Source organism: Anabas testudineus, chromosome 9 (genome assembly GCF_900324465.2).
Source record: "Anabas testudineus chromosome 9, fAnaTes1.2, whole genome shotgun sequence".
Classification (NCBI taxonomy): Eukaryota; Metazoa; Chordata; class Actinopteri; order Anabantiformes; family Anabantidae; genus Anabas; species Anabas testudineus.
Genome location: NC_046618.1, coordinates 26409325 through 26436993, shown reverse-complemented (window position 1 = coordinate 26436993; position 27669 = coordinate 26409325). Strand labels below are relative to the sequence as shown.

The 27669-nt window shown below is 41.8% G+C and overlaps 1 protein-coding gene and 1 pseudogene across 3 annotated transcripts; one reads left to right on the top strand and one right to left on the bottom strand.

Annotated features, from left to right (window-relative positions):
• Window positions 1-221: 221 nt before the first annotated feature.
• On the top strand, window positions 222-354 carry LOC113151398 (annotated as a pseudogene).
• Window positions 355-11772: 11418 nt separating this feature from the next.
• Window positions 11773-25900, bottom strand: pcdh12 (protocadherin 12). 3 transcript variants are annotated; one of them, XM_026344123.1, is made up of 6 exons: window positions 25838-25900; window positions 22582-25519; window positions 19367-19458; window positions 16731-16879; window positions 13179-13367; window positions 11773-13019 (listed from the first exon to the last, which is right to left on the bottom strand). In XM_026344123.1, exons 2-6 carry the CDS (start codon window positions 25450-25452, stop codon window positions 12760-12762), a joined length of 3561 nt encoding a protein of 1186 aa, XP_026199908.1. In that variant the 5' UTR covers window positions 25453-25519; window positions 25838-25900; the 3' UTR covers window positions 11773-12759. The 3 variants fall into 3 exon arrangements, with proteins under 3 accessions (XP_026199908.1, XP_026199910.1, XP_026199909.1); XM_026344125.1 differs by having other exon boundaries at window positions 13179-13343; XM_026344124.1 differs by having other exon boundaries at window positions 19367-19455.
• Between the last annotated feature and the right edge of the window lie 1769 nt (window positions 25901-27669).

Sequence of the window (27669 nt, the reverse complement as noted above, 5' to 3'; positions counted from 1 at the left end):
GTCTATGGAATTTAGCGCCGCAGTTAACAAGAGAGCTGCTGAAAAGTTTTACAGCAAACTCGTTGATTTCTGACACAACTAACATCCCCAGTAAGGTTTGGACATGTTGACGTGTCTCCAGACCATCAACAGACGATCTGACCACCACTTCACTGAAAAACATCATCTAGGTCTTTAGAGCAATCGGCTAATTTCTTAATAAGAACGTTTTTTTTTATTTTATACTTATCTGCCAGAGGAGATCCGATGATCAAGGAGAGGGTTCACCCAGGGTGAGGCTCAGCTGTTGTGTCGGCCCCTACCAATTCCCCAAGTGTGGGAATTTCAACAGCATCATTTTTGCTAAATCTGGAGGAAAATATTCATGATGCAAACTTTAACTGTCTTTAACTGTAGCAGGTTGTTTTTTGACAGCAATGGAAACAGCATGAAGCACTGTGAAAATCTCACTATGCTCATAATTGAACAAAATCACTTCTTGAGTCGTCTTTAGGTGTTTTGCACTTCCTGAGCTACAGCTGTCTGTCTTTGGGTAAAGTGACTTTGTGCTGTGATGTGCACTTGTGCAAACGTTAGTGCACATCACATAGTGAAGAGATGGAGTGTTGCACAGTTAATGGCACCATTGTGCATCAGGTATACTAATGTTCACTACTTGTCATATACCTTATGGCCTTGAATCACAAATCACCTGTCACTGCTTTGAGTTCTGCATAAGAAGTCACAGACAAAAGCGCAAATTCAAAGTTAAAGATGATGAACACTCATCCCCAGGTTGTACTCTTTCAAAGTCGTCTTTGTTGTCTTCACAGGCAAAAACAAAGTTAACACCAAAATAACATAACTGTACAAAGATAGACTCTACAGACCATAAGGATCTGTTCTGTGCCAAAGACTAAACTATGCATATAAACACCTGTAAAGTTGCCTCATTTACATAATGTGGTGATATTTATCTTCTCATTTAATACTTGAAAGCAAAATAAGTATATTTCCAAAATGCTGATGTGTAACCTGGCTAAAAAGTATTGTGTGAAAAATGTTAATGAGATAATCACAGGAAATGAGACACTGACTACGTCTATAATGAGTTTATGGTTAATATAGTTTGGTAAAAGTGACAAAACACAGTCGAACTGCAGCAAGAATGACTTCAGTACAGTAAAACAGAGGCTAAATTAAATATTGGAGGTATGTGGGTGGAAAGTATGAAAACAGCCTGAATAAAAACAGAAAAATATGTTGAGACAAAGGAATAACTAAAAAAATATAAACAGTAATCTCATCCTCCAGGCCTTCTTTCCTCACTCTTTATCTTCTGTTTGCTCGTTCATATATGTGAGAATCTCTCCATCTATCCGTCTCTGTCAGACACTTTCATTTCCCTGCATCTCCTCCACCATCTCTCATTATTTCTCTCTCTCCTTCTCTCTCAGTCTTAATTGAAGCAGTAGCAGCAAGGCGAGTGAGGCGATACCTGATTAGGAGGTTAAACCAATGGTGCGGCCCGATGGCAGATCCATCTGCTAATAAACACAAGGAAGCGATTATATCTCACCACCCGCTCACCCTCGCGCTGCCTTATTTCGTTTTCAATTCAAACTTGTTTTATTGGCAGAAATCTACAGCGTCTCATCAAAGCTCAAAGCATCACAACATCTTATATGTATTTCACTTGATTTGTCCTGTATCAGATCCAATAATGCATTTTTTATTATGCAATACAATTCCAAGTACAACTGAGAACTGGAAGAACTTATTTGAAGGCCTTAAAACCATGCTATAGAAATTTAGCTGTAAAAATGGTCTTATTACCCCAGCTGAAGACTGATGCTATGAATCTTACAATGTCCAATAAACAATAGAGTTGTGTTCCCTTTTTCAAAGATGGTGTCTGGGAGTCAGAGCTTTGCATGACTTGGTTAAATGTGAAAGTCTCCAGGATAAATCAGCCTTACAAAAGATTAACAGCTGTGTTGGAAAATATCTGCTTCTTACAGAAAAAGTCAGAGGTACAAGTCTGTGAATGCAAGAACTTAAGGAGAGATATCATCTAACACCCCTAAGGTGCATTTCAGTAAGAAATGTTCAAGCACCGAGGTTAAGGCTCTGTTCCGACAATCAATATTGCCAATTTAATGTGAATAAATTGCAGCTTTTCAAGTCCTCAAACAGGACAATAGCCTGGTGATTTGACGGTCATCGATTTGCAGGGTTGCAAGTCAGATTCATGCCAGTGTTCAGTCTTACATGGAAAAACACTGGGGGCAGGTGTTTAGTCATATGCTGCATAAAGGTTCATACAGTATGTGTCCTGTAGAACAAGGTTCATATAATTCAAATGGATGGAGAGAATGAGAAACCTTTACTGTCACCTGAACTAGTATCTTTGCCTCTATTTCAACTCTCCCACACCTTCCTGGGAGGTGTTTGTGCAGCTGAATATCCAGGTCTACAGACTATATCCTCGTGTTTTGCTAAATGTTAATCATCAGCTGGAATTCTGAGGTAAATTACCAGACACAGAATATTCTATCCCCTACCACCACCCTAATGGGGCACAGGTGTCACTAATAACATTAACACTCACTCTGTTCTATTCAAGCACATCCTGACAGTGGGACAGTGAGTCAGCATGTCGAAAACCAGTACCCTGAAACTGCATCAGCTAAATGGAATTCAGCCATTTATTTTCCTGGTATGGACAGAGCTGTAGCTCCTGTTTGTTGCAGTAAAGGTAACTGCTAATGTACCATTGGCAATGATATTAAAAGCACCACCGTTCTTCCACATAGTTTGAGGAAAGTCATCTTCTTTTTCAGTAGTTTTCCCAGATTGGTGAATAACAACTTGACTGACAGAGCCCATTATCACTCCTGGGATGAACAGGAACACCAACCAGAGCCAGACCTCATCACACCACATCAGTGTTGGACCTCAGCGCTGCTCTTGTGTCTGAATGGGATCAAATCCCTGCATCAGATTCAACATGGAGTGGAAAAACTGCAACCAGAAGAATGGAGGCTGTTAGAGCAGAACGCTAATAATCATGGTTTTGAAATGTTCAACAATCACATATGGGTGTGATGCCTGTGTCTCCAGTTTTTCTTTTGGCCATGTGGTATATCTCGCTTTGGACCAAATTGCTGGACCAACTGTCCTCTCCAGCTTTCATTGCCACTGGCAAACTAAAAATCTGGGCATTTTGCTGAGGTTCCCAGTTTGTCCAAATTAAATTCTGGTGTCAGTCTAATCGCTGGTGGAAAGTCTCCTCCTCCACACAGGATGTGGCCGATCCAAACTGAAGAATAAAAGACAAATATTTGTCCTAAAACAGCCGTGCTGACTTGTTCTATCCAACTGTTTCCTCTTACAGCCGTATGAGACCAACAAACTAATTCAATAAACAAAAGAACTTGGTCCCTTATTGTAAACAGGGTCTGCAACTGCAATATGCTGGTGATGTTTTTATCTGTTCGCAGCACATCATGAACAACTATTTCACTACCTGCCCCAGTATACAGCAGGGTTTTCAAGTAGGTTGTTGCTGAAAGGTGGTTATGCTCCAATTCAGCATAGTTTGGCCCAGAGGAAGACGGCCACAAGCTGGTCAATCAGAACTGAGTGGGATGACTTTAATGACACAGGAGCTCAAATCGGCTGTTTTAGTCTCAAGGTCAGCTACACTTAACACAAACTCTAACAACTGAATCCTAAAATCAAGTCTTAACCCTCAAAATGCTCTTTGAAGTTTGAGGACTGTCCAAAATGTCCTCATATCAATGATAAACATTACATGTGAAACATTACATCAGAATTCAAACATTATGAATATTTAATTATGTCTTTCTTGTGCAACACTCGCCAGCTGCATTATGTTCTACTGTATTATTTAAATACTAGTAGGACACATGCATGGTCCCTGCAATGTTTTGGTTTCTGTGATTGTAACTTATAACTTCTGTCGACATGCATAAAGACAGGACATCAACACATATCAGCAAATGGGACAGTGGCCTGATGGATCAAGGATTGCAGATTTGAGGGCTTGACTGAAAACAACAGGTGCACAGGCGTCAGGTTAGTATTTTGTGGTTTCTAGCAGTAAAAAAGGTGCTGACCAGGAGTAGCTGTGAACTGACAGTAAATCAAAAGACATGTTAATGGAAGCTTTCCATCTGCGTCTCTGTTGACAGAAAGTGACGTCAATAGGATGGTTAGTTATTTAAATGGAGATGTAGGTGGATAATCAGAGTTTCTATAGCTAAAATAAAATAAAATAAAATAAATGCCAAACACACTCTATAAAGCAGAAGGGGGAAAATCAGTGTTGTTCCAAATAAGCACAGAGGGATGAAGACAGACATAGAAAGGGAAGAGGAGTGAGCAGGGGATCAGAGGGAGAGAAGTGAACCTGGAAGATAAACCTCCATAAGCAGCAGCAGCTTAGACTAATAAATATTTGGTGTGGAGTAAATTGCCTGCTGCCCGCTGGTGTTTGACCACAGTCTGCTCTGTCACTGAGCTTTACAGCCTCTGAACTCACATCTGAAAAAACCCATCGGGCCTCTCTCACAAACACTCCACACACTTTCCTGAGGCCTGGAGAGCAAATAAACATTTAGCTGCTCTGTGGACACATGAATATAGAAAATATGTTAATTTGACAAGCTAGACATCATGTTCTGGCCAGTATTTCTTCATCGTCCTTCCCTCCTCGTCCTGCCATTCACGATTTCTATGTTGCTATTTTCACATATGGTACTTTTTTCTGTGACTCCTGTCACTCCGATATGAAGAGCTGTTTTGAAGCTGTTTTGAAGCTGTTTTGAAGCTGTTTTGAATCTGGTCCATCTGGAGCTTCAGTTCTTTGTGTCCAGCTACCAGAAAGACCACAACAGAGTCCAAAGCCGATTTTTTTATTTTTGGTGAAAGGAGGATTTCAAACAGAAAGTATTCAGATTGGTTCTGCCTCTGAGGCTAACTGTGTGTTTATCAGTGAAATCATCTGGTGGAGGATTTGGCAACAGTAAAAACCTGGAGATGTTTGGCTCCATATGGCACAAAAGGCCTCGAAAGGAGCAGTTCAGTTTACAAGGATGCAACAAAACACTGGGGGAAAAGAAAATATACCGAGACTCAAAGAAGGAACAACTGTCTTGAACAGTAAAAAAACACATTTCGTACCAGAGATGCCATTAATGGGCAATCATTTTGGGACATTTGGTTTCTGGTTGAACAGCTTCTTCATATTCTCATAAAAATCAACAGCTGTTTTGTGGACATGACAAAAATGGCATACCTAAAATAAAATGGATCATTTTCTTGACCGTAGGGATTCCATTTATGAGCCTGGTCTATTTGTGGAGTAACAGTCTGTACTTAACTGTCAAATCTTCAGAATTAGTTGAAGTGCAACTCAACAAAATTCACAGAGGCACAAAGTTGGTACGGGAAATGGGGCTTGTACATAGAAACATGGGTCTGTAGCTGCACCTGACAAACACCAAACGACATGATGCGTATATAAAATGGTGAAATACCATAAACAGTATCTTTATATTATTCCACAAAACTATTACAAATTACAAATTACCTTTACAAAGTACCTGGCAGGCCATATTGTATCAGTCACCCCAGTCAAAGGATAGGATTAGCTGGCTGGTACAACAATACAAAGTTTATACAGACATGTTGCTTTAATTATTCACTGACTGTGATGCACAAACATGAATGAGGCTTGGTGACATGATACAGACAGTACAGAGGTCGCACCTCTCCCAGAAGTTTCAGGAGTCAATCAGTAGTGACTCCCTGACACCTGCAAATCATATAAAACACCAGGTAACAAGGTCATTGAATACTTCTCCCTTCTTTGAATAAGTCAGACTAGGAGCAGCTGGGAGGCATTCGGGAAATGTACACAGCTTAGGTCATTTGGGTGTAGGCACACAAACCACACATCTCTCCGAAATTAGTTTTTGGATGGTGGGACATCAGATTCACTGGTATTTACATCCAAGCAACAGAAACTGAGAACAAACAGGAGCAGTAGTCACAGAGCGAATCGTAATTCAAACACCAGAGGGTTTGTGGACTTTATGTTGCATGACATGTTGTAGGACAACCTGGTCTATTGATACACTGATTATATGTACTTTTAGATTTTGAGGACACTGGCTTGTGTATGACTTGAAGCTTTGACAGAAAATGATGACAGAGAGAGAGAGAATCATCTCTAGACGACAGGAAACGATGAAGACATTTCGACGTGTGTGTATGTGTCTAAGTAAAAGCTCGCAGATACACCAGAATGGGATTTCAGAATGTTCATAGTACCATAAGCTAACTTATGAGCAGGCTGCAGTAAAAGCATGTGAGCCAGCCATCCCACTATATTCAGACTAAGCACATATTGCGTATCTATGTGATACAGCCCATTCCCATTTTCAGCTACTGAACTCTATTTGTCCAAATAATCTATAAAAACTCATCAGTGAGCCTGTTGCAGTGGGAATGACACACTCACAAACAAACAGGAGCAAAACATGAGGATTCATCCACCACAGGAAACAGTCCCCAGTGTCTGGTTCCTGTGGTTCTCAAATCTGAAATGTTTGAATGCTAAAACAAAGAGCTTGAAATTGAAGGTTGTAGAAAAGTGACTGACAATACTAGATATTAAAAATGAAACCAGCACATTTTGCATAGACCAGACAGAGGAGGAGCCCGAGCAAATAGGAGCATTCAAATGTCAGAATACTGCAGGGGGATAATGTGGTCAAATGAAAAGTCTGTAACTTAAATCAAGCAATTGAAATTACAGCAAACGGATGACTGAAGTCCTCATTTCTATTTCTGCTGTGTCAAACATCCCATCACCTGTTGATCAAAGCTGATGCACAACAGAGATATACTGTATAGGAAACAGTAAATGGAAGCAGTAATTAAACGTTGCTTGGCCTTCACCTGATGTAAGTTAATGATCAACTCCTACTGTGCTGCCAAGCTTTTATCAAACCCACAGAACTTCATTCTAAATTCTAACATTTCTAACCTCAAGCTAACGTGTTTCTCTATAAATAATATTTCCGCTTTATTGAATGGTGCAGCCATGAAAACCTAGGCAAAGATTGAATATTTTACTAAGTTCAAACAACATAAAGCTTCAGCGGAGAGTTGAACAAGCAGAAACAGAATTTAAAATATGTCAGCATGGAGCAAAATACATTTAGAGAGTAGTCGATGGTAAAATCAGGGTTCAAGACATTCAAAAGTTAAGTGTTTCCACATAAAGTGGATATTTCTGGTTGTGGAGATGGATGAATGAAACGGCAGCGTCTCTCCCTCCAGGTGGAGTTAATGCTCATCTCTCTGCAGATGTTCTGACGCTTCAGACAGACACAGGAGCTAAGAGCAGATCTGTGGAGCGTAGCAGCCGTGAGCGTCGACGCTGTTCCAGGCAGCGAGCCGTTTACATCTGTCGCTGCATTTGGACGTTCTCCTCAGCTCTGTGTGTGTGTTTGGCTGTTTGTTTGTTTGTTTGTCTGTTCTGTCGCCCAGCCACCTGTCACACGCAGTGATTTTACCTGGCGCTGTGTGTCGCTGATGGTCGAATTGACACAAGTCCTAACCGGCTCTGTCCTTTTCCTCACTGCAGAAGGTCAACGACTTTTTTCACTGATACCAAAACACTAAAGTTCTTTTAATTAAGTCCAGTAAGCAACAAGTCGTGGTATTTAAAACTTTTCCATACACTGAAACTGTCTTTCTATTGTTCTTGTTTCATGTAGAAACTGAATCTTAAAACACCTTTTCACCTTCTGTTCGGTTAAGTCAGGTCTGATTTCTCTCACTTCTGTGAGAGGAACATTTAATAGAAACTACACTGACCAGCTGTTCCAGGAAACAGCTGTGACGAAAACACAGAAGAGAAGTGTCAAACCTTCTCTTCTAATACTATGTTGAATGAGAATCAGACACAGCTGAATGCAGGCGACTTAGTTGAGGGTAAATCTGCAGACCACTGCCTTCATGTATCGTATTATCTGATATAATATTATTTCCATTTGATTGAAATGTTACTAGTCATTGCTGGGAAATCACATGCTTTTATTTTAGCTGCCAATCCTACATAAAGACAGCGAACCCTCAGCTGCAGTCTGGTTTGTCCCGTATGCATGCGGTTGCTATGGGAACAGCTTTAAACAGGCCTGTCCTGCCTGCAGTCCTCAGCAGGGAGCTGACAGCAACATCTGAGAAGACCGATAATAAAATGCTATTTATTAAATAGAGTTTGGTGTAGAGCTATAGGTGCAGCTGCCGTGTTGATGGCCAGTTTGTGTTCGAATCATCATCAGCTAACACTGTTAATGTGAGACACCCTGTTTTTGACCACCTGCTCCGTACTGCTCTGAGGTTCCAGTGTGTTAAGATACGATGCCTCGCTTTGTTATTGGACTGGTTATGTGTGAAGAAGCTCTGTGTGTCTCTGTGTGTCAGACTACAGTGTGGAGGGAGAAGCTGCTGGATGAAACAGTTTGCCTGACTCATCTTGATTTGAGTCTTGGAGATTTCCAGGCTGCAGCTGTTCATTTGCAGTCTGCTGCTGCCCCCCAGTGTTTCCTGAAGCTTCAGCCACACTGAACGCAGCAGCTCTCTGCTGCTCTAATGCTGCGTGACTGTCATCGTGCAGTAAACATCCAACCTTTACACATAAACCAGGGATTTACTAAAAGGTCAGTCAGTGAATCATCCAGACTTGTAGTAATATGGTATCTACTGTAGTAAAAATGTGTTTATTTAATAAAATGTTATTTAGCATTGAACTACTACTAACTAACTACTATACTATAGTTTTACAGTGAATTAAACATTTATCTCACTTCTGTTTGTATAGTTCAAACATGAATGTGCATATTTTCCAGGATATATGAGAATTTAAGCCTAAACATTGCTGATTCAAGCATATTTAACAGTATGAAAAGACATTAACACAGCGTCTTGTAATGTACAACATGCGACACAGATTTGTTTCCCCTATAGTCCGCAGCGGAGGTTAATGCTTCAGGTGAATTACAACTAAAACGGGGAAAAGCGGCCAGAAAAGAGGCTTTTTAAATCTGTTCTCTTCTCATCCGAAATGTTGCCAGAACAATCAATACCTGCAGAGTGAGCTGCAAAAAGCTGCTAAAATTTTAGAGGGCGTGTGTGTGTGCAGTCAAAGCAGCAAAACACAGCTCAAAGAAGGAGCCTGCAGCAAGCCTGGGGGCTGAAAGCCCACCAGCAGTTTAATAATGTAGAGGAGTTACACATACTTAGATAATACTAAATACTTTTACAATGCTGTGCAGCAGCGTTTACATACTGCAAGCTGCGTCACAGCAGCAGAAATTAATGTACAGCAGGAAAGAGCAGACTGATCATTCATACATAGAAATATTCATAACATGATTTAAAAAGCTGATTGAATATCTACTGGGTGTTTTATGAATGTGTCTGATTCTACTGAAATATGTTTCAAGTGTTGCAGGATGTACAACATAAGAACTCAGGGCTCAGCTCTGCACACACACGCACACACACACACACACACACACACACACACACACACACACACACACACACACACACACACACACACACACACACAGACTTTACTCTGATGGTTTATTCAGACATTTGGGAAAATGGCATTTATGATAGTATTAAATATAAACACATATAAATAAGAAATAGAAATGATAAATTACATAGCAGCCGACTAAACCCAGACTTTTATTGTCTTCCTTGATAGAAAGTTATCAACTAGCACAAACTGCCGTCCCTGACCTATCATGTTAGTCATTTAATATTGAATAACTTCATAAAAGACAGGCTTGTAATTCTTCTAAGTTGTATTAATAACCAAAACAGAGCCTGGTACAGCCAAGTAGTGGTACTGTTCATCAGAAAACAAACAGAAGTCCATTTCTTTTTTCCTTTTTTAATACAAATGGTTTATTTTATATTGGCCTTCAATGATATTCCAGTTCCTTCATCATCTGAGATGACTGGTGCAAAATTAAACACCTGTTGTTCTAATACTGTTTCTGTGCGTCTCCTTTTATTCATTGTTTCTTTAAACATTTCCATTGAGGCCCGGCTGTGTTTTATTCTGCAGCAGGTGAATCCACTTTTCCTCCTCCACACAGGTTCCTCCTGGGATTCACTCCTCGGCCCAAACGTCCTCTCATTTCTGCCAGAAATGAGTTTATACTCCACTTGTATTGTTTGGGTTTACAAATAAATGACTAGTGTTGTTTTAATCGAGTTTTTATTGAATTTCTGGTTCCTCTCACACACACTAGCTCACAGGTGGCACATTTAATAGCAAACTCTGCATTAGCAGCTTCCAGATCTATTTCCTTCCACAGGGCTGCTCCCACTCCTTCCTGTTTACTGTCCATCTCTGGGGAAGAAAAATGTTTGTTTTGCTGTTTTTCTCACTGAAATGAACTGGACCAGTTTGTCTTTTACATTAATATTCTCTCTACATACTGGACTCGTTACATTGGCTCCGAGCTCATCGACTGTCTCGGGAGTAAAGTTGGATTTTAGCTTTCTAAAGAAGGAAGTAAACTTCTGGTCAGAGGAACATGTAGGTATAAAGGAAACGGATGTACAGTGTTTATCAGTCAAGTGTAAGTAAAGAGAAGAGAGACGGAGATCAGACAAAAATAAGTCAGAGGATCTAAATTCAAGAATAAATTAAAAACGTCAAATTCCAGAAAATTATTATAAAAGACACTTCCTGTGTAAGTGATAGGAGAAAAATCACAGCCCTTCACGTGTGAAACATGAATTTTAGTGACAATAAAAAGCTTAAGTTGTCCTGATTAGTCACAGATAGTTAGTGGATATCTGGTACAAAAGTGGATTTTGGACCTCACGTGGTTCTTTGTGGCAGTATAAGCAGGAGGAATGACTACAGGAAGTAAAACCTGACCCCTGTTTTAAGACTAAACTCTAACTTTAATAAAAAATAAGCATTAAATAATCAGATGCGAATGAAGTATAAACCAGCAAGAGAAGTTTCAGTGACAAAGAGTGGGATGAAGAGATGCCTGCATATTTATACAGTATCTATCACATAAAAGTCGGTGTTCGTTACTGGAGGAGGCCACTGAGTGGCGCTGTTGTTGATGTTCTGTGTCTTTTAACCTCCACAATTCTTCTGCACAGTGGAAACATCCACACACCCTCCGCCTGTCGTCTCACTAGTTATTAAATCAAAAAGTAAACATCCACAGTAACATTAGCGGTGAACGTCTAACACCACCCACAGGTGGTGGCATGGACACACAGACAGGTGGTGGAGCAGTTGGCTAAAAACCACAAAGTGAGTGGTTTGATTCCCGGTTCCTCCTGGCTGCTTGCTGAGGTGTCCTTAAACACCGAACAACCGTAGTAGCGCTGACAGATACTGTCTGGTAACTGTCAACTGTAATTTCCCCCCTGGGATCATTAAATGATTACACAGTATAAAATTGGATGTTTCATCAGTGAAGTTCTGAATCGTGTCTGTTGTTCAAATTTAATTTGAGTTCTGTAACAATTCAGTATGAACATGAGACTTTATTAAAAATATTTCAAAAACCTTGATATAAAAAGATTATGTACAAAGTGCTGTTCACCTGGTTTGTAAAGTTAAAAAACAGAAAACAACTATAAATGGATATTTCTACTTTGCTACACACACATTTGTCCAGACTGAGCCGCTTTTCCTTTTCCTCTCTACATTCAGCTTGTTGTTGTTGTTGTTTAGTCTTGAGGAAAAGCGAAAAGACAAAGCATCACTTCCTCCTGGTTCAACAACTTTCTGCTGGCCTGAACCACCGCGGGTGACGTTTGCCGGCTTTCAGGTGAGAGACACTGGAAAACAAGGAACGTGTTCAGCTTTTCGATTCAGCATTAGCTGGATGCTTTCTGTTCCTGCTCAGTTCCTTCCTTCATTTCCTGTTTTCTTCCAAAGACTTGTCTGTTTCTTATCAGTGCTGCTTGATTTTCAGAGTAAACAACCTGGTTATAGCAAAAGAACTGATCAAATTCACATTAGCAGAGCAGGAAACAACTCTGCATGTGCTGTTCATCTGTGAGACCCGGCTGTCGTTACAGATCCTTCGTTCTCCACCTGGCCACTAGCTGTCCTCAGTGTTCTCACCTGCTCCTCATTCCCTCATTACTCACTCTGTATTTAAACCAGTTTCTCTTCCCTCAGCAGCTTCTCCTGGATGTTCTGTTTTGCTCTGTAGCTTTAATGTGTCGCCTCTAGTCCTTGTCACCTGCCTGTGTTCCTTGTCTTTGTCACTAATTAGTTCAGTTTGCCTTTGCTGACTGACTGTCTCTGAGTAAACTCTGCTCTCAAAACGAGCCCAACAAAGGTTCCCTTATCTTGACTTGATCTTTGAGACCTGCTTTTAAAGCCTGTGTCTTCACTCTGAATCCTCCTCGGACCACTAGTCTCCTCACTTACTGACACAACAAGTGTGGAAAGTGACGCCTCCTGTATGTTAAGATTTGATTCTACAAAAACATGATTTCTAGTGGCATTATTTACAGTTGCATTCATTTAAATTACATTTCCCTATTGTATATTTTAATGCCTCTAAAATCCCAACATACATCTCAAACACAGAGACATTTTCTGTAGCTCTCTGTTATGAGCTGCATCAATCAGCTCTCCATCTTTTACAGCATTCAGTGAACCCAGTTTTTCATTTACTGATAAAGTCCTGAGGTTGCAGCCAGGCCGAACCGCTTCTCAGTGTTCCCAGAGTTCCTTGGTGCATTGCCTGCAGCAGGTGTGGTGGTGCCGTCCAGGCCCAGCGAGCGCCGGTACGCCGCAGAGAGCCGGTACAGGACGTCGGGTCGAGGGCCGGGATGGGCATCAGCCTTCTGCGACATCAGCATCTCAAACAGCGTGCTGACCTCAGACAGGAGGGCTCCACCCAGTGGGCCGTCCTTCTCTGGAGTTTTACCTGAGTGGAGGACAAGGAGAGGAGGTGTCACTCTGCTGCCATTTCTGTAAACTGAAAATAACTTAGAACGATGATTTAAATAGAAAATTAAGTTGTTTTTAAGAAAAAACAATGTTAAAATAAGTTCTAATAAAGTTTTCCAAGAAAATGTAGTTCTACCGAAGGTGGAGAATGAGGAGGAGTCCAGGCGGTCCCGAGGGAGGAGCTCGCTTTCAGAAGATGGAGGCCCGTCAGGAACAAAGATGTTGTCGTGGTAATCGGTCAAGAGTGGCAGAGAGAGTCTGGCCATCCAGGCCGGGTCAGTGACCTCGAAGAAGACGTCATCTGAAGAGAGAGAGGGAGCCGTGTCTATGAAGATGAATTCAGCAGCGAACATTTTGAGTCGATTCATCAGTGGTTAGGGTTAGAAAAAAAATCTTTACAATGTGTTGATGTGAGTAGCAAACATCTGACACAACCTCAGTCCCACTGGAAACAGAACAGGAGCTAAATGAGTGACGACGTGTTTTCACACTGGTGCTTTGAAGAAATTACAAATATACAGTAAAGTCTGTTCTTCACGAAGTGTGATCTTCCCTTTCAGCTTCTGTCTGACTGTTGGACCAGAAATGACACAGTGGTTAAATCTGGCTGCTCTCAACAGGCTTTTCCTGCCATCCGTGGTGTCCGACGCACTTCAAGCGTACGGCTAAGCATCACGTCCACAGAGCTATAAAATAAACCTCTCGGCCTGCTGGCTGCCTCCAGCCTGACATTCCAGTGACTGAGGCGGAAACGTCGGGTGTGTCTGACGAAAACACACAAACCGAGTCTCTGAGTCACAAACAAACAGATTATATGACGATGACATGTCTCATTTAGATTTCTTGTCTGCTGCACATAAAAATAAGCTTCCCTGTGGTTCCTACTGTTTTACACCTTGATTTTCTTCTGTCCTGTTTACGTCCTGTTTTTGCGTCTTCCTGCCCCATCAGAGCTATTTAAGGCTCATCTGATCTAATTTAATCCCAAACCATGAAACATCAGCATGTAGCTGGAATCCGTTCATGTGTACGAGATTTTTTTTAAGGAAGGTTAAATAGGTCAAGTGGAACCGATGTGGACACGTGCAAGAACACCCAGCACTCAGTTACTCAAGTTAAAGACATAAGAATCACACACACACAACCTTTTTAGCTTTTCCTACCCAAAATGTGTTTTTCTCCATCTTTATGTCATGTTCAAGCATTTTGTGTAGTAGTAGTAGTAGTAGTAGTAGTAGTAGTAGTAGTAGTAGTAGTAGTAGTAGTAGTAGTAGTAGTAGTCCTGCGGTCTCATTCATCTAACCACAACCACATGCAAGGAGCTAAGGTACACACAGTGTGGTGCAGACCGCCCTCAGTCAACCCCTGCTCTGCCCCTTTTCATCTCTTTGTTTTTGCAGTATTTCACCACTGATCTAACAGACACAGCTCTCTTTAAATGACTAAACGCATAGTTTTAGCAGATCCTTCAAAGATAAAGAGTTTACAACTGGTGTTTGTCTGCTCCAGTGTTGAACCTGGAAGTTAAACCTCATTTTAACTGCTTTGCTGCATTAGGGCAGGACAACTTACAGTTATTGAGAGGATGATGAATTCCCAAGTGTATCAAAACTTCTTCAGGATAATGTGAGAATATATGTACATCAGCTGAAACTCTGTAGGAGTCGGTTGACGGGTGTCAACCAGGTATTCATTTCTTTTTATGGTTGTTCTCAATAAAGACATGAGAGATAAGAATTTTTTGTGTGTTATTATTTTAGGCACATTATTTTCTTACAGAAGTTCAGATCACATTTTATGATAAATTAATACAGAAAACCATGAAAAGGTTCACATACTTTTTCTTGCTCTCACTGTATTTATAATAAACTCCAAGTTTTACAAGTAGTTGTATTGTTAGCTAATGTTGCTCAGACAGAAGGAAACAGTGCATTTGTTGGGACTATTTTCAGTGGTGGATTGATCCATAGTGTTTTAGTGTCTAGGTTGAACTACAGTGTCTTTGTTCAAGGGTGTGTTTCTCTGGTGTGTCACACAATACTGATTACAAAGATATGTTCAGTGTTAAATCACATAAAGCTGTTGGAGATCTTGTTTGTTAAAAGTCTCAAACTAACCATTTCACCCATTAGAACAGTGAAACGTGACGAGACCAACGTGTTTCACTGTAGAACACCTGATAACTGGACCAGTATGACCCATTCTGCTCATAACAGCATCTTTAGAGCTGAACAAAGAGACGTGTCTGTGTGTGTGTGATTCATCATGACTTGAAGAAGAAGCAGCAGTTACAGGTTAGAAAAACATGAGAGAAAGGAATACTGTGTGTTGATCAAAGCGTCAACACACACACACACACACACACGGTGGTGTGACTTACACTAATAATGGACCCCGCAGGGTGGAAGGTGAGTCAACATGCTCCCACACATTCCTTTGTTCCCCTCTCTCTCCAGTCACAAAGCGAAGCTTGCTCTACCATTATCAGGTGGTAAACCCCTCTCCTCCCCCGAAGGCTCTGACCATCACAATACCAGGAAGACGCTGTTTTAACACACACACCTACTGTACACACTGAAACTGGGAGCTGGTCTACGCAGCAACATGGAATTCACAGCTAAACAATGAGGCTCATTTGTATTTGAGGTCAAATACCTCTGTTAAACTTTAGGAAAGACGGCAGCCAGAGTAACAAACAGGAACACATCCACTGGCCTGACTTGTACTTCAGTCTCGTTTCACAGGGCTAAAAGTGTCCAGTCCAGGTTTGACCTGCACAGTTGCTTTGGTTAAATTAGAGTTTTATTCATTTTCTAGCAACAAACCATGTTGAATCTTCTTGTAGTCTAAATGTGTGGAGCATGCGTGGGTGGATGTGGACGTATAACCTTCCACTGTGTTGTTTCCTGCTGTCTTCCTGTTTTCTACATTTGTCAGTGTGTGTCCATTGTGAGTGACCAGTGTGTATGTTCTGCAGGGGTCATAGTTCAGCTGCTTTTGTTCTAACTAATCAAAGAGCTTCAGCGGGAGGTCCCTGCTAAACTCAATGACACCAGTAGTAGTTTACAGAGTCAAACACTGCAGTGGGTTATGTCATATCAATATTGAACTGCTGCTGTTTGTGTATATGTACTGTCTGTTGGTGTAGTTTTAGATGTACAGAGCTGAAGTGAAGTCATTCTGGTCTCTTTGACTGACTTGGTGGTTTGGAGTCAGTGAGCAGAGACATTACGTCTAACACTGGCTTAACTTACTGTACCAAGGTCAAAACAAATTGAAGGATACTAGTGATTTGAGTTTTAGTACAGTCAATAACCTCCATTTATTGTCATCAACACTCACTGGTGCCTGTCTTTATTGACCTCCAGCAACGTGATCTACACTCCTCTCCAAAAGTATTGGAACAGTGAGGTCAGTTCCTTTATTTTTGCTGTAGACTAAACATTTTAATTTGACTTTCAAATATGAATATGAGACAAAAGATCAGCTTTTATTTCCAGGTGTTTACGTCTGGATTTAATACCCAAGTGAGAAGATGGCACCTTTTGTTTGAACCCACCCATTTTTCATGTCAGCAAAAGTATTTGAACCGATCGACTTAAAATAGATTAAACAACACATTTTTGACTGTACTAAAACACGCGTGTGTGTGTGTGTGTGTGTGTGTGTGTGTGTTTTGTGTATATACCTGTGGTGTTAACTATGTTGTTGAGTCCCTCTTCCAGCTGTGGGTCTATGGGCGAGTCTCTCCCCGGTTCCCAGTCCATGTCTCCAGCTTCGCTCTCACCATGACCACTGTCTTTGGTGCTCTGCCAGTCAGAGTCCTGACCTCCGTATCTGTACAAAATGCATGTGTACAGATTTCAGATGACATTAGAAATTACTGATTTCTTTTGTGTGGAAGTGCCCTTGAAAAAAGCAGTGAGCCCCAAGTTAAGAATAGTAGTTATGAATAGAAGCTGTGCTGAGTCATGTCAAGGAAGTGAATAATTAAAGGAGATGAATATGCCATTATAGAATAGTTGGACAATGTACTTCAACTCCCAATGGCTATAACGGGAATCCTATAGTGGGACATTTTGTAAAGTATGAAAAGATAAATGTCGACAGTCGCAACATTTGTACTTTTTTATTTTCACAGTGACAAAGTCCATAAATCCTGATAGAAACCAGACAGTGTAAATGTAAAGATGTGGAGCCAGTGGTCTGATGAAGTGAGATTAACAGGTGATAAAATTCCTGAGGTGTTGGGTGACAAATCCCCTGATTATCACAATCAGCCCCACACACACACACACACACACACACACACACACCTCTGAACCTGCTGAGCTGTGTGTGGCTGCAGGCTGGTTCACACAGGAAATGCCATTCCGACACAGGTGAGCTCACGAGTGAGTCACCCCCAGGTGAACATACAGCCTCATTTTATTACAAGATCACAATCTTATTTATCTGATCTGACTCTAAGGTGTTTTCACTTAATGTTACTTTGTGATTTTATTTCATAGTTGTGGAAAACAAACTGTAAGTGCTGTAAAATAAAAATATTTTTAATGCAGATTCTTTGTACGAGTCACCAGATGGAAGAAGATAAACTTTGTTACACATCTGTGATTAATCAAATGATGTAGCTCTGATATGGAGAGAAGCTGGAGACTTGAAAAAATGATTCATGTTTCCTGATCTGCCATCACTATAGATGTGGTCCAAGGTGTGTGTGTGTGTGTGTGTGTGTGTGTGTGTGTGTGTGTGTGTGTGTGTGTGTGTGTGTGTGTGTGTGTGTGTGTGTGTGTGTGTGTGTGTGTGTGTATTTGCAGTTGCAGTGAAACTGTACCATATGTGTATCAATGGGATATCAGATCTAATCTCATCACCACGGCAAAGAAGCTGAGGTAGCTGCTTCCTGTCAGAGACCATGAATCACTCAGATAGAGCCGCTATAACCTGCCTACACACACACACACACACACACACACACACACACACACACACACACACACACACACACACACACACACACACACAGATATTGATAAAACTATAGTGCAGCTAACCATCACTATGACTTTACTGTCAACTAAATTCTAACCTTAACCATTAAACTAAGTCTCAATCCTGAAACAGCACCTTGACTCTAAATGTCCTCACAACACACAGAAATCTGTCCCCACACATGTGGACACGCTGGGGTTATGAGACACTCTTCCTGTGACACTGAGTGTTTGACTCCGTGTCCTGTTTGTCTGTTATTTCAGTCACAGCAGGTCAGTTGGTCAGAGTCACTTAGGAAGACATTTATCAGCTACAACTTCTGCCTTTCACCACATTTCATCATGTTAGATGTAAAATGTGCTGATTTTACCCTTATAAATAAAAATGGACCTGTCATTTGTTGATATGTGCGTCTGTGCCCCAGAACAGCAGAAAGACACAAAGCTGAGAAGAGAGGTTCAGTCCCTTTACGAAGCCCAGAATGAGCTGAAGCTATTACAATGGAAACGAGAACAGACGTACGTATGAGAACTACGAGTGTTTCTAGTGCAAAGTTACTCTGCTGTGATTTGGTGACTCTGTCAATAACATCTGCTCCCTGCGCTTGCAGCTTTGTTCAATACAACAATGTGAAGGCAGCAGCCGTATGATAACTAATGCAATGACTTCTTAGAGCTGATCCAACCAAAAACAACCTCCAGTTCACACAGTGCCACCGTGCATCAGCGACTTTGATAAAGTCACACGCACAACGCTGCTATAAATTAATCATAATTCCCCTTTAATGTCGGGCAGCATGGTTTGATCAGAGAGCGTAGCAGTGATCACAGCCTGAAACCTGCTGCCTGCCGGCTCTGCAACAAACCTGACGATGATGATGGTAAGAGATGGAAGAGAAGAGAAAAGATTGTCTGTCTAGTGGAGTTTCTACAAGATCGGCAGGAAGAGACTCTGGTTGCATGTTACAGCTACTGTCTCTTCTCTGTGTTAGTGTCTCTAATAAAAAGTTTAAAATAAAGTCTTATACATGAGAAAAACAGCTGTGTCAGATCTAATAGAAATACAACATCATGCAGTGTGTTGGTGGTAAGATCTGAAAAACCACATGCAGCCACAAAGAAAACCGAGCTTCTCTGTTATAACCGAGTCCTCACTGGGTCTAAAATAAACAGCTGGCTGAACAATCTAAAACTGATTCTGAAAACTGAAGGAGTTTTTATTTTGGCTTTGTTGTGGTTTTGTTATGTCGACATCAGAGAGGGACAAGAAGCAGGCGGAGAATGGAGGATAAAGAGGAAGATGAGGAGGAGGAGGAGGGGTCAGACTGACCTGCCGTTGCGATGAGAATATTTGTTGCCCCTGAAGTTTGGCCTCGGCTGCAGCTGACCCTGCCGCAGGAGGGAGAGGAGCTGGGAGATCTGCTGCAGGAAGGAAGAGCAGAAGGAGAGAAAATGATTCACACATTGGTTTCACACCTGTGTATTGTAAAATACCATTTACACGTGCTGCCTGATACACAGGGACTTTCCAATTTTGCCTCTCACTCACCTAATTTTACACTGATTTACAGAAAAGTTAGTTATTGTAGCGTGTAAAGCACTGGTTTAACAGCTCGGACCTTATAACTCGAGGACAAGTTGACTGAATTCTGTAAATGACCTGATGAAAGACTGAAGCACTAAACTGTTCTCTGTGAGTCAGAGGTCAACAGAATGAGCTACTAGCTGCACCGGGTTCACTGCACAACATCAGTTTCAGTGAGTATCTTCAAAGCAACTTGTAAAAAATACGGCTTCAGTAATTACACAGCTGTTACATGTTACATATGAAATATGATCATAGAGTTACATTTGATCAAATGCTCTTGAACCTCACACCTCAAGCTGCACAGGAAACATTTCTCCCTGAGTCTTGTTGTTTTATTTTGGACTGTATCAGCCTGGAGTGAGCAGCGACAGTATCTCTGTTGGTTTAGCTGCTTGAACAATACGTGAAGCTGATTTCAGGTAGAAAGTGAATAAACGTTTTCTTTTTTTCTCCAGTTTAACAGTGTGAGAACTGAGCAGCTGTGTCCGTCTCATCACTCAGAGCTTTCTGCTGACAGCTCTGTTATACAACGGAAACACACTGCACACCAGGGAGGAAACACTGCACACGCACACACACACACACACACACACACACACACACACACACTGGTGAAGGTGTACTTGAACCTACATGCTAATATATCTTTGCATTAGCCATGACTTCTGTGTGTTTTGTGTGTTTTTGCACGTGCGTGGCTCTGCAGCGGCAGGAAATGGCCTCTATGCTGCAGCCTATTCTTCTCTGGCCAGTTTCCTTCCAGGATGGACGAGGGGAGGAGGAGGAGGGGAGGAGGAGGGGAGGAGGACGGGTGTATGTGTGTGTTGAGGTGGAGGTGAACAGTAAATCCCCTCTTCCCAGTAGGCCTCTTCCTCTGCAACCTTGAGGGAGGAAAGAAATGTCTGAAGCCAGAGAAGTGCCAACTGGGCCGACTGGAGGGCGGAGGAGGGGGAGGAAGTTATGAAAAAAAAAGAAAAAGTCCTCTTCCTTTCTTTAATGGGATTCACGTGAGGATCTCGGACCGGGCCGAGTTCTTTGTTCTCTGTCTGCAGGGCGTCGGCAGCGACTTTCGCCCTTAATGACGCAGGTTTGTGTTTCAACCTGTGCAGTGATTTTACATTTGTGTTAAAACAGGTGTTTCTGATGAAGACGAAGATGAAGATGATGTTAATGTACCTGATTTTATGAGCTTTTCACTGATTGAGCTCCTTACAAAAACGTTATTTTAAGGGGAGTAATAATCTAATAATAATAATCTAATATGTATCAGTAAAGGGTAGTACACAACATGCTTTTCATATGCGGGGTGTTCAAAATACTGCAGAAAACTACATTTGTCATGTGACATGTTCAGAATGTCTCTGGTGCTACACTAGTTAAGATCATTGTCCCATGAAATCACAAACTGTCTGAATACTTCCCTAACCTGCCTCCAGCTGCCAGATTCAAACTTGCTTTTTAAAAATGTCAAATTGTTTTTCATTAAATATCAAAAAAGTATCAGTAATTTACTAAAACTTCAATTATGTGAAAACATTGTTCAAAATAAAAAAATAAGGTAAATATTGTTCCCTCGAAGTCTTGAGACTGGCCCAGTTTCACACACACTGTACAGTGTAATAAATAAACCTGTGGACATGTGGTCTTCGCTCTGTGTCCTGATGTGTCCTGATCTGCTCTCTTCACTCTCAGTTGTTGTTCTTCCCTCCTGCTGCAGCTCAGCTCAGTAAAAGTGATTTTAGGTCATTTGTATGTGACAGAGCAGCATGTCAGGGTGGTGTTAGCTTACACTACAAACACATCACATCTTGCTATGGCTGGCCTGATGTCCCCCAGCCAACCCTACACTCTGGTCAGATCCCCCATCCAGCAGAGCAGAGTTCACCCCCCTCCTCGGCCCCTTTCTCCTGGTTTCTATATGAATCTGACATGTGATATTCAGTAAAATACGCTGTCTGAGTTTCTCAGGAGGAGGATTAACTGTCTGTGACACATGAGCACCTGAATAAACTTGCTGCTTTTTTGGCTGCACAGTTATCCGTCAGCTAGTTTACACCCCCCACACACACCTCGGCCTCCACCCGACTCCAGGCCTCAGGGTGTCTTGAGTAAGTCATCATGCATGAGGCTGAAAAAGCAGAGAGGCTACTGGGAAAATGTAGAGACGCTGGTCTGTGTGGGGGGCTGGGATTCGGGGTGGCTCTAATGGACTTCACTTCAGATTAATCTCAAAGGCTGCAGGGTAGAAACTTAATTATGCCAACACTAACTGTAAGCACATGTTGAAATAAATGTGATCACACATTTTAGATGGAGGTAAATGACATTTAAATGAGAGGCAGCAGTGCATTAGCCTTAATGCTTAAGCTATAGTGGAAAATGTAAATAGGGAAACATTAAAAAATAATCATGCAGATTTACTTAAAACATTAATGTAATGTAAATGGAGACATTTGTCAGTTTGACTTGCAATAAAACTGTTTTTTTCTGCCTTGAAAACAACTTTAGAACTTATAACCATGAATTTTAGCCTCGCTACAAAAATTAAAGTTTTAATAAACCTTGACCTGAGTGAACTCAATTTTAAGTTTGTTGTAAAAGACATTGTGAACTTGTTACCATGCTTCCAAGAAATAATTTTTTCTTATTCTCCTTTAAATATATTTACACGACAGGGCCTCATTATGAGTTTTTAAGATAAGTAATAGGTTTTTGTAATAAAAGTAGAACTTTAACTATGAAGAAAAAGTAATTTTGATGGAAGATCTGTCCCCCATTATATTGCTTCGAGAGAATCAATTCAGTCTCATGTGTGAAAATGTCTACGATTGTTCATTTACCATTCAATGATTCATTCGTTACATCTAAGAAAGAAAATTTTACTTCCTATTCTAAGATACTGGGTTGGCTGAAACTGTGTTTATTACAGTGAATGCTGGGAAGGTTTCAGTACTCACCTGCACCTCTGGGGAAGCTGATGAAAGCTCAATGGAGTCTCCAAACGCAGCCATGGACAGTCGAACCAAGTTTCGAAGCATCTGTTGATGTGCAGCCTCTTGTGCTCCACGTCCCTCTGAGTTCTTTGGCCTCCTAAGAGTCGCCTGGGATCCAGAACACGGCAGATCTGGCACTTCTCCTACATGATGAGGCTGGCGCTTCAAGGTGCTTGAATGTGAGACTGAAGAGGATGACGAGGGGTTCCTGGCTTTCCGAAGAGTCCGATATGATGTAGCTGGCGTCAGTGTCAAAGTGCCGTCAAGTTCGATGTTTCCAGGCTTTCGGAGTGTTCTGCATTGTGGGGGAGTTGCATCTCCTTCTGGGTACCCTTGGGAATGGAAGCTTGTGTTCATTATTGATGGTGGCAGGGTATACTGTCCCTCAGTTTGATCCTCTGACATCATGGGAGCTGGAGCCAGTGGCTTAGCTTCACTGTCATCTTCAGAAGGGTCTTCCTTTCGCCCCCTGATGACAGGAATGAGCTGGATGTCAGACTTTCTGATGTTTTTCTGTGGGCGCCGAGGATGGCGCGTGTAGGTTGACTCAGCCTGTCTGCAGTTATAAGCCCGGTTGTCCCGTTTCTCAGGGCGGCAGAATGTCGTCACCATAGCAATGGCCAAAAGAAGCAGCAGGCATGTAGCACCCAGACAGATTGCCATCATCATTGTAAAGCTTAGTTGTCCACGGTTACCAGGTGATGAGTTCTTCAGATGGTCTTTGAGGTTGATGAAAGTCACCTCCAGCGTCACATTGGTGTCCAGTCTGGGACTACCCTTGTCAGATACTGTTATCTCCATCTTAAAGGTTTTCCCAATAAGCTCAGTAGCATTGGTAGTGTTTATGAACAACTGGCCTGTAGTCTGATCCAACCAAAAGAGTCCATAAGGGTTTCCACCAGTAATTAGGTATTGGAGTTCTCCATTGAGCCCTGAGTCAGGGTCTTCAGCCGTTATGGTGGATGCAAAGAATCCAAGTCCCTCTCTGACGAAGTGATTTATTGGCAAAGTGGTAGACGTCTCGTCCATGTTATTCCCCAGCTCAGTCACAATTTCCCCCTTGTCTGCATTGACAGGCACGCTCAAAGAGGCAACACCCTTTCTGGGTTGTGGCTCTTTGATGACCGGGCAGTTGTCATTTACGTCCTCAATGTCAACCTGCACAGTTGCAGTGCTGGTGAGAGGTGGGTGACCATGATCAATGGCCTCCACAATGAAAGAGTATGTGTGGGATTTCTCATAGTCCAGAGGGCGCTGGATGCTTACAACACCACTGGTTGGGTGGATAGAGAAAGATTTTATATTAGTTTCTAGGTCCTTAGATCTTTCTAGGTCATTGGAGTTGTGTATGGAGTAGGATACTCTTCCACTGAGATCCAGGTCGAGATCGTGGGCTTCAACTTTGAGGGCATGGTAGCCTGCAACATTGTTCTCCTTAAAGGAAGTCTTATAAATGGAGGTGGAAAACACCGGGGCATTGTCATTTTCATCCAGAACGTGGACAGGCAGGTGTTTAACACAGGACAGTGGGGGATCTCCATAATCCTGGGCACGAATTGAGATGTTGTACTGCATAACCTTCTCTCGATCCAGGCTGCCATTCGTGACAATCATGTAATTGTTGCCATGTATCTTTTTTAGGCGGAAAGGACCAGATCCTGAAAGAATATGTGCTCTCACTTTACCATTTTCCCCTGAATCAGCATCAGACACCATCACCAGAGCAAGAAATGTGTCTTCTTGTGCTCCTTCCAGGACAGTCGCCACAGGTGAGTTAGGTGGAGTCCACGTCATGTGTACCCTTGGTGCATTATCATTAACATCTCTAAGCTTGACGTGCAGTTTGCAGTGTGAGGGGATTGCATTGGGCCCACGATCACGGGCCTGTATGGTTACTTCATAAGAAGTCTGAGCTTCATAGTCCAAGGGTGCTCTAAGACTCACTGCTCCACTTCGTGGATCCACATAAAAGAACCTCTCTAATTCTGAATCTGTATGTTTACTGAGCGAGTATTCCACTTCACCATTGGCACCCTGGTCTGGATCAGTGGCCTTGAGGTTGATGATGACTGTCCCACGGGCAGTATCTTCAGGTAGCTCCACAGTTGGATTGCTGTCCTCAAACGTTGGGCTGTTATCATTTGAGTCCAGAATATTAACACGAACTAATGTGCTCCCAGACTTGGAAGGGATTCCTTTGTCCCATGCCACCACAGTTAGGTTAAAGGAGGCCTGAACCTCCCTGTCCAGCTCTTTAATAACCACCAGTTCTGCCTGTTTTGTTCCACCATGAGCAACTATAACGTTCAGATCAAAGTGCTGGTTGACAGACAGAGAGTAGTTCTGGAGGCCGTTGGGCCCTGCATCAGGGTCCACTGCCCGCTCCAAAGGGATTCGCATTCCTTGGCTGGCTGACTCTGAGATCTCCACTTCCTGCAGAGAACTGGGGAAGGTGGGACTGTGGTCGTTTATGTCCATCACCTCCACATGAACAGTAAGGCAGTTCACAGCACCACTTTTCCTGTAAAGAACATTGAAGGCCACCTCACAAAGGTCCGACCCTCTGCACAGCTCCTCCCTGTCCAGCCGGCCTTGGGTGGAGACGACCCCATCTCGTGTGCTGACGGAGAAGGGAAGGGCTTTTCCGTGCTCCACCACCTGGAAACTGTCCAGAGGACCACCTTCATCCCTTTGCCGAAGGTCATCCACCAGACACCCGACCTGGGTTCCCTCTGGCTGCTCCTCCCTAACCCGGTATTGGATAGTAATTGATGACGGCTCGGAGGAGTGAGCCTCAGAGCAAACACTCAGAACCAGGAGCAGAACCAGCAGCATAATGACGAAGAGAGGGAATAATAATCTCTCGTCTATTGGCTAAACTGACATTTCAAAATATACTGTCCTGAAATATGAAGGAAAAAGACACTGAATTATTTTACTTTAAACTTTAAAATTGTTTACTTTAAAAAAAGTAAAAAGGTATATATGATATATAATATCACGTGTATCTATAACAAATATGACATAAAATGAAACTTAAATTTACTTTTTCTTCAAAGTAATTTACAGTTTCCTCTTACAAAACACACAACCACAACCAAGCTGGTTTCTAAAGTAAATACCTAGAAAAAAAACATTCTGGTCTAGGGACAGTTATAGAAACCCATAATTAAGATATCATCCTTTCTCGGTTCTTACACTGCCTGCTGCTGTTACTCACTCATTCGGCTGCTGCTGTCTGGCCTCTCAGTTCATCCTTCTGTACTTAGGGAAGTTTTGGTCCAACTGAGAAAGTTTGGATGTGAGTTTCCACATGCCAGCAGAGCGCCGGCCAATCCGAAGGGAGGAGGAGGATCATATGCAAATGAATCCAGACTCAACACAAAGATAAGTCCTCCTGCCCTAAGGGAACTCTGCACAACTCCGGAGTGCTTTTAAAGAAATAAGACACCACCTCTCCTGTCCCTTAAAGCTTCTCTCCCTCTTCTGTGTCTGTGTAAATTCAAACTAGAGTCCGAACCCTTGAATCATTTGGAAAATTTATGTTAAGTTAAATCCCACTGAGACAAAATGCCATGATTTGATATATAGACAGTCACCATAAATGTAGTGACTGTTTCAGTGCTGCCAGTCATCAGTTTAATGCAAAGTAGAATGCTACTATCTGTGAAGCAGAGCGGCTTTTTGTTCCGAGTAAAGATTTAATTATTACTGCAGATTCTTTAAGTGTAAAGTCTGATGAGACCACAGTCAAGGACATCCCACACAATCACAGCTCTCTCTTCTCTGAAGAATTAGTCTGCTTTGTTATACGTCCTTGGAAATGAACATGATAAGGTTTTAAAGATGGAGAAAAACAACCCTGGAAGATTCAACTAGCCAGGCAGTAAATGCTCAAAATTCAGAGGCCTGTCGTTAATGTGACAAAAACCCACATTCCAGCTTTTTTCTAAATATATTCATGAAGAGTTTGAATGTTCATCTTCAACCACAGGCCACAGAGGTCAGAACACTTCCAGTAAACCATGGCAGGAGCTCATTTCACTCATTCTTTTGTGTGTTAAGGTTTCTCAGATGATCAGAATGTTAAGTACTGTACATCTTATATTCTCATATTTTATATCTTTAATGTAAATGTTTGACAGGTTTGATATTACACTGAACTGTAACACACAACTTCTGCTAGATCCATTCCATTCAAGAGGACATTTGCAGACTTGAGTGCATGGTAATACTATCAAAGTGACGACCTAACAAAGACAGTTTGAAACTTATTATATAAAACAGTACTTCATGTGCACATACAGTACAGTATATTCCTGTTTTTCCATGTGACCTGCTGTCTTTGGTTGATTTATTTTCTTTTTAACAATGAGTTAAAACCATTAAAACCAGTTAGAGTTCAGAAAATTGAAAACATTTTTCCCAGGAGGCTCATGGGTTATTTTTCACTTGGTGCCCTGAAAATCCTGCAGGCTAAGAGAGAATCTTTCTGAGGAAGGTTCAAGCGTATCACTTTCCTCTCAGTTCAGAGAGAGGGGGACTGTTTCAATCATAAGGACATCAGCACTGTCACCTGTCAATGACAGACGTCCACTGGACAGAGAGATGGATGACTGAAGTAATACGGTGAAGGGTAGGGCAACGCTGACAGGGTTCAGGGATTCAAGATAAAAATAATAGTGTATAAGTGAAAAACTACAGTAGTCTGTGTCACTTATAAACTCAATTTTACAGTTTGCATAGCTCAGAGTAATGAAAGCAAACCACAAACCCTAATCACAGACTTAGTTTAAGCCATGTGTCAGAAACCCAAATCTATGAAGTGCTGAGGAAAATGTAAAACTAAGATTGTAAGAAAAACGAACAAACTTAATCCTAATAGGAGGAGAAATACTTAGTTTAACCTTTAACTTTCTGCGATGTCTGTGGTCGTCTGTTCAGGGACCTAAACCTGAGCTGGAGATCATTCAGGCGAAGCAGAGGTCAGTCAATCAGATTAGATTATCACGAAAACAAACACCACACACCGTCAAGCCCTGTCTGCAGCCA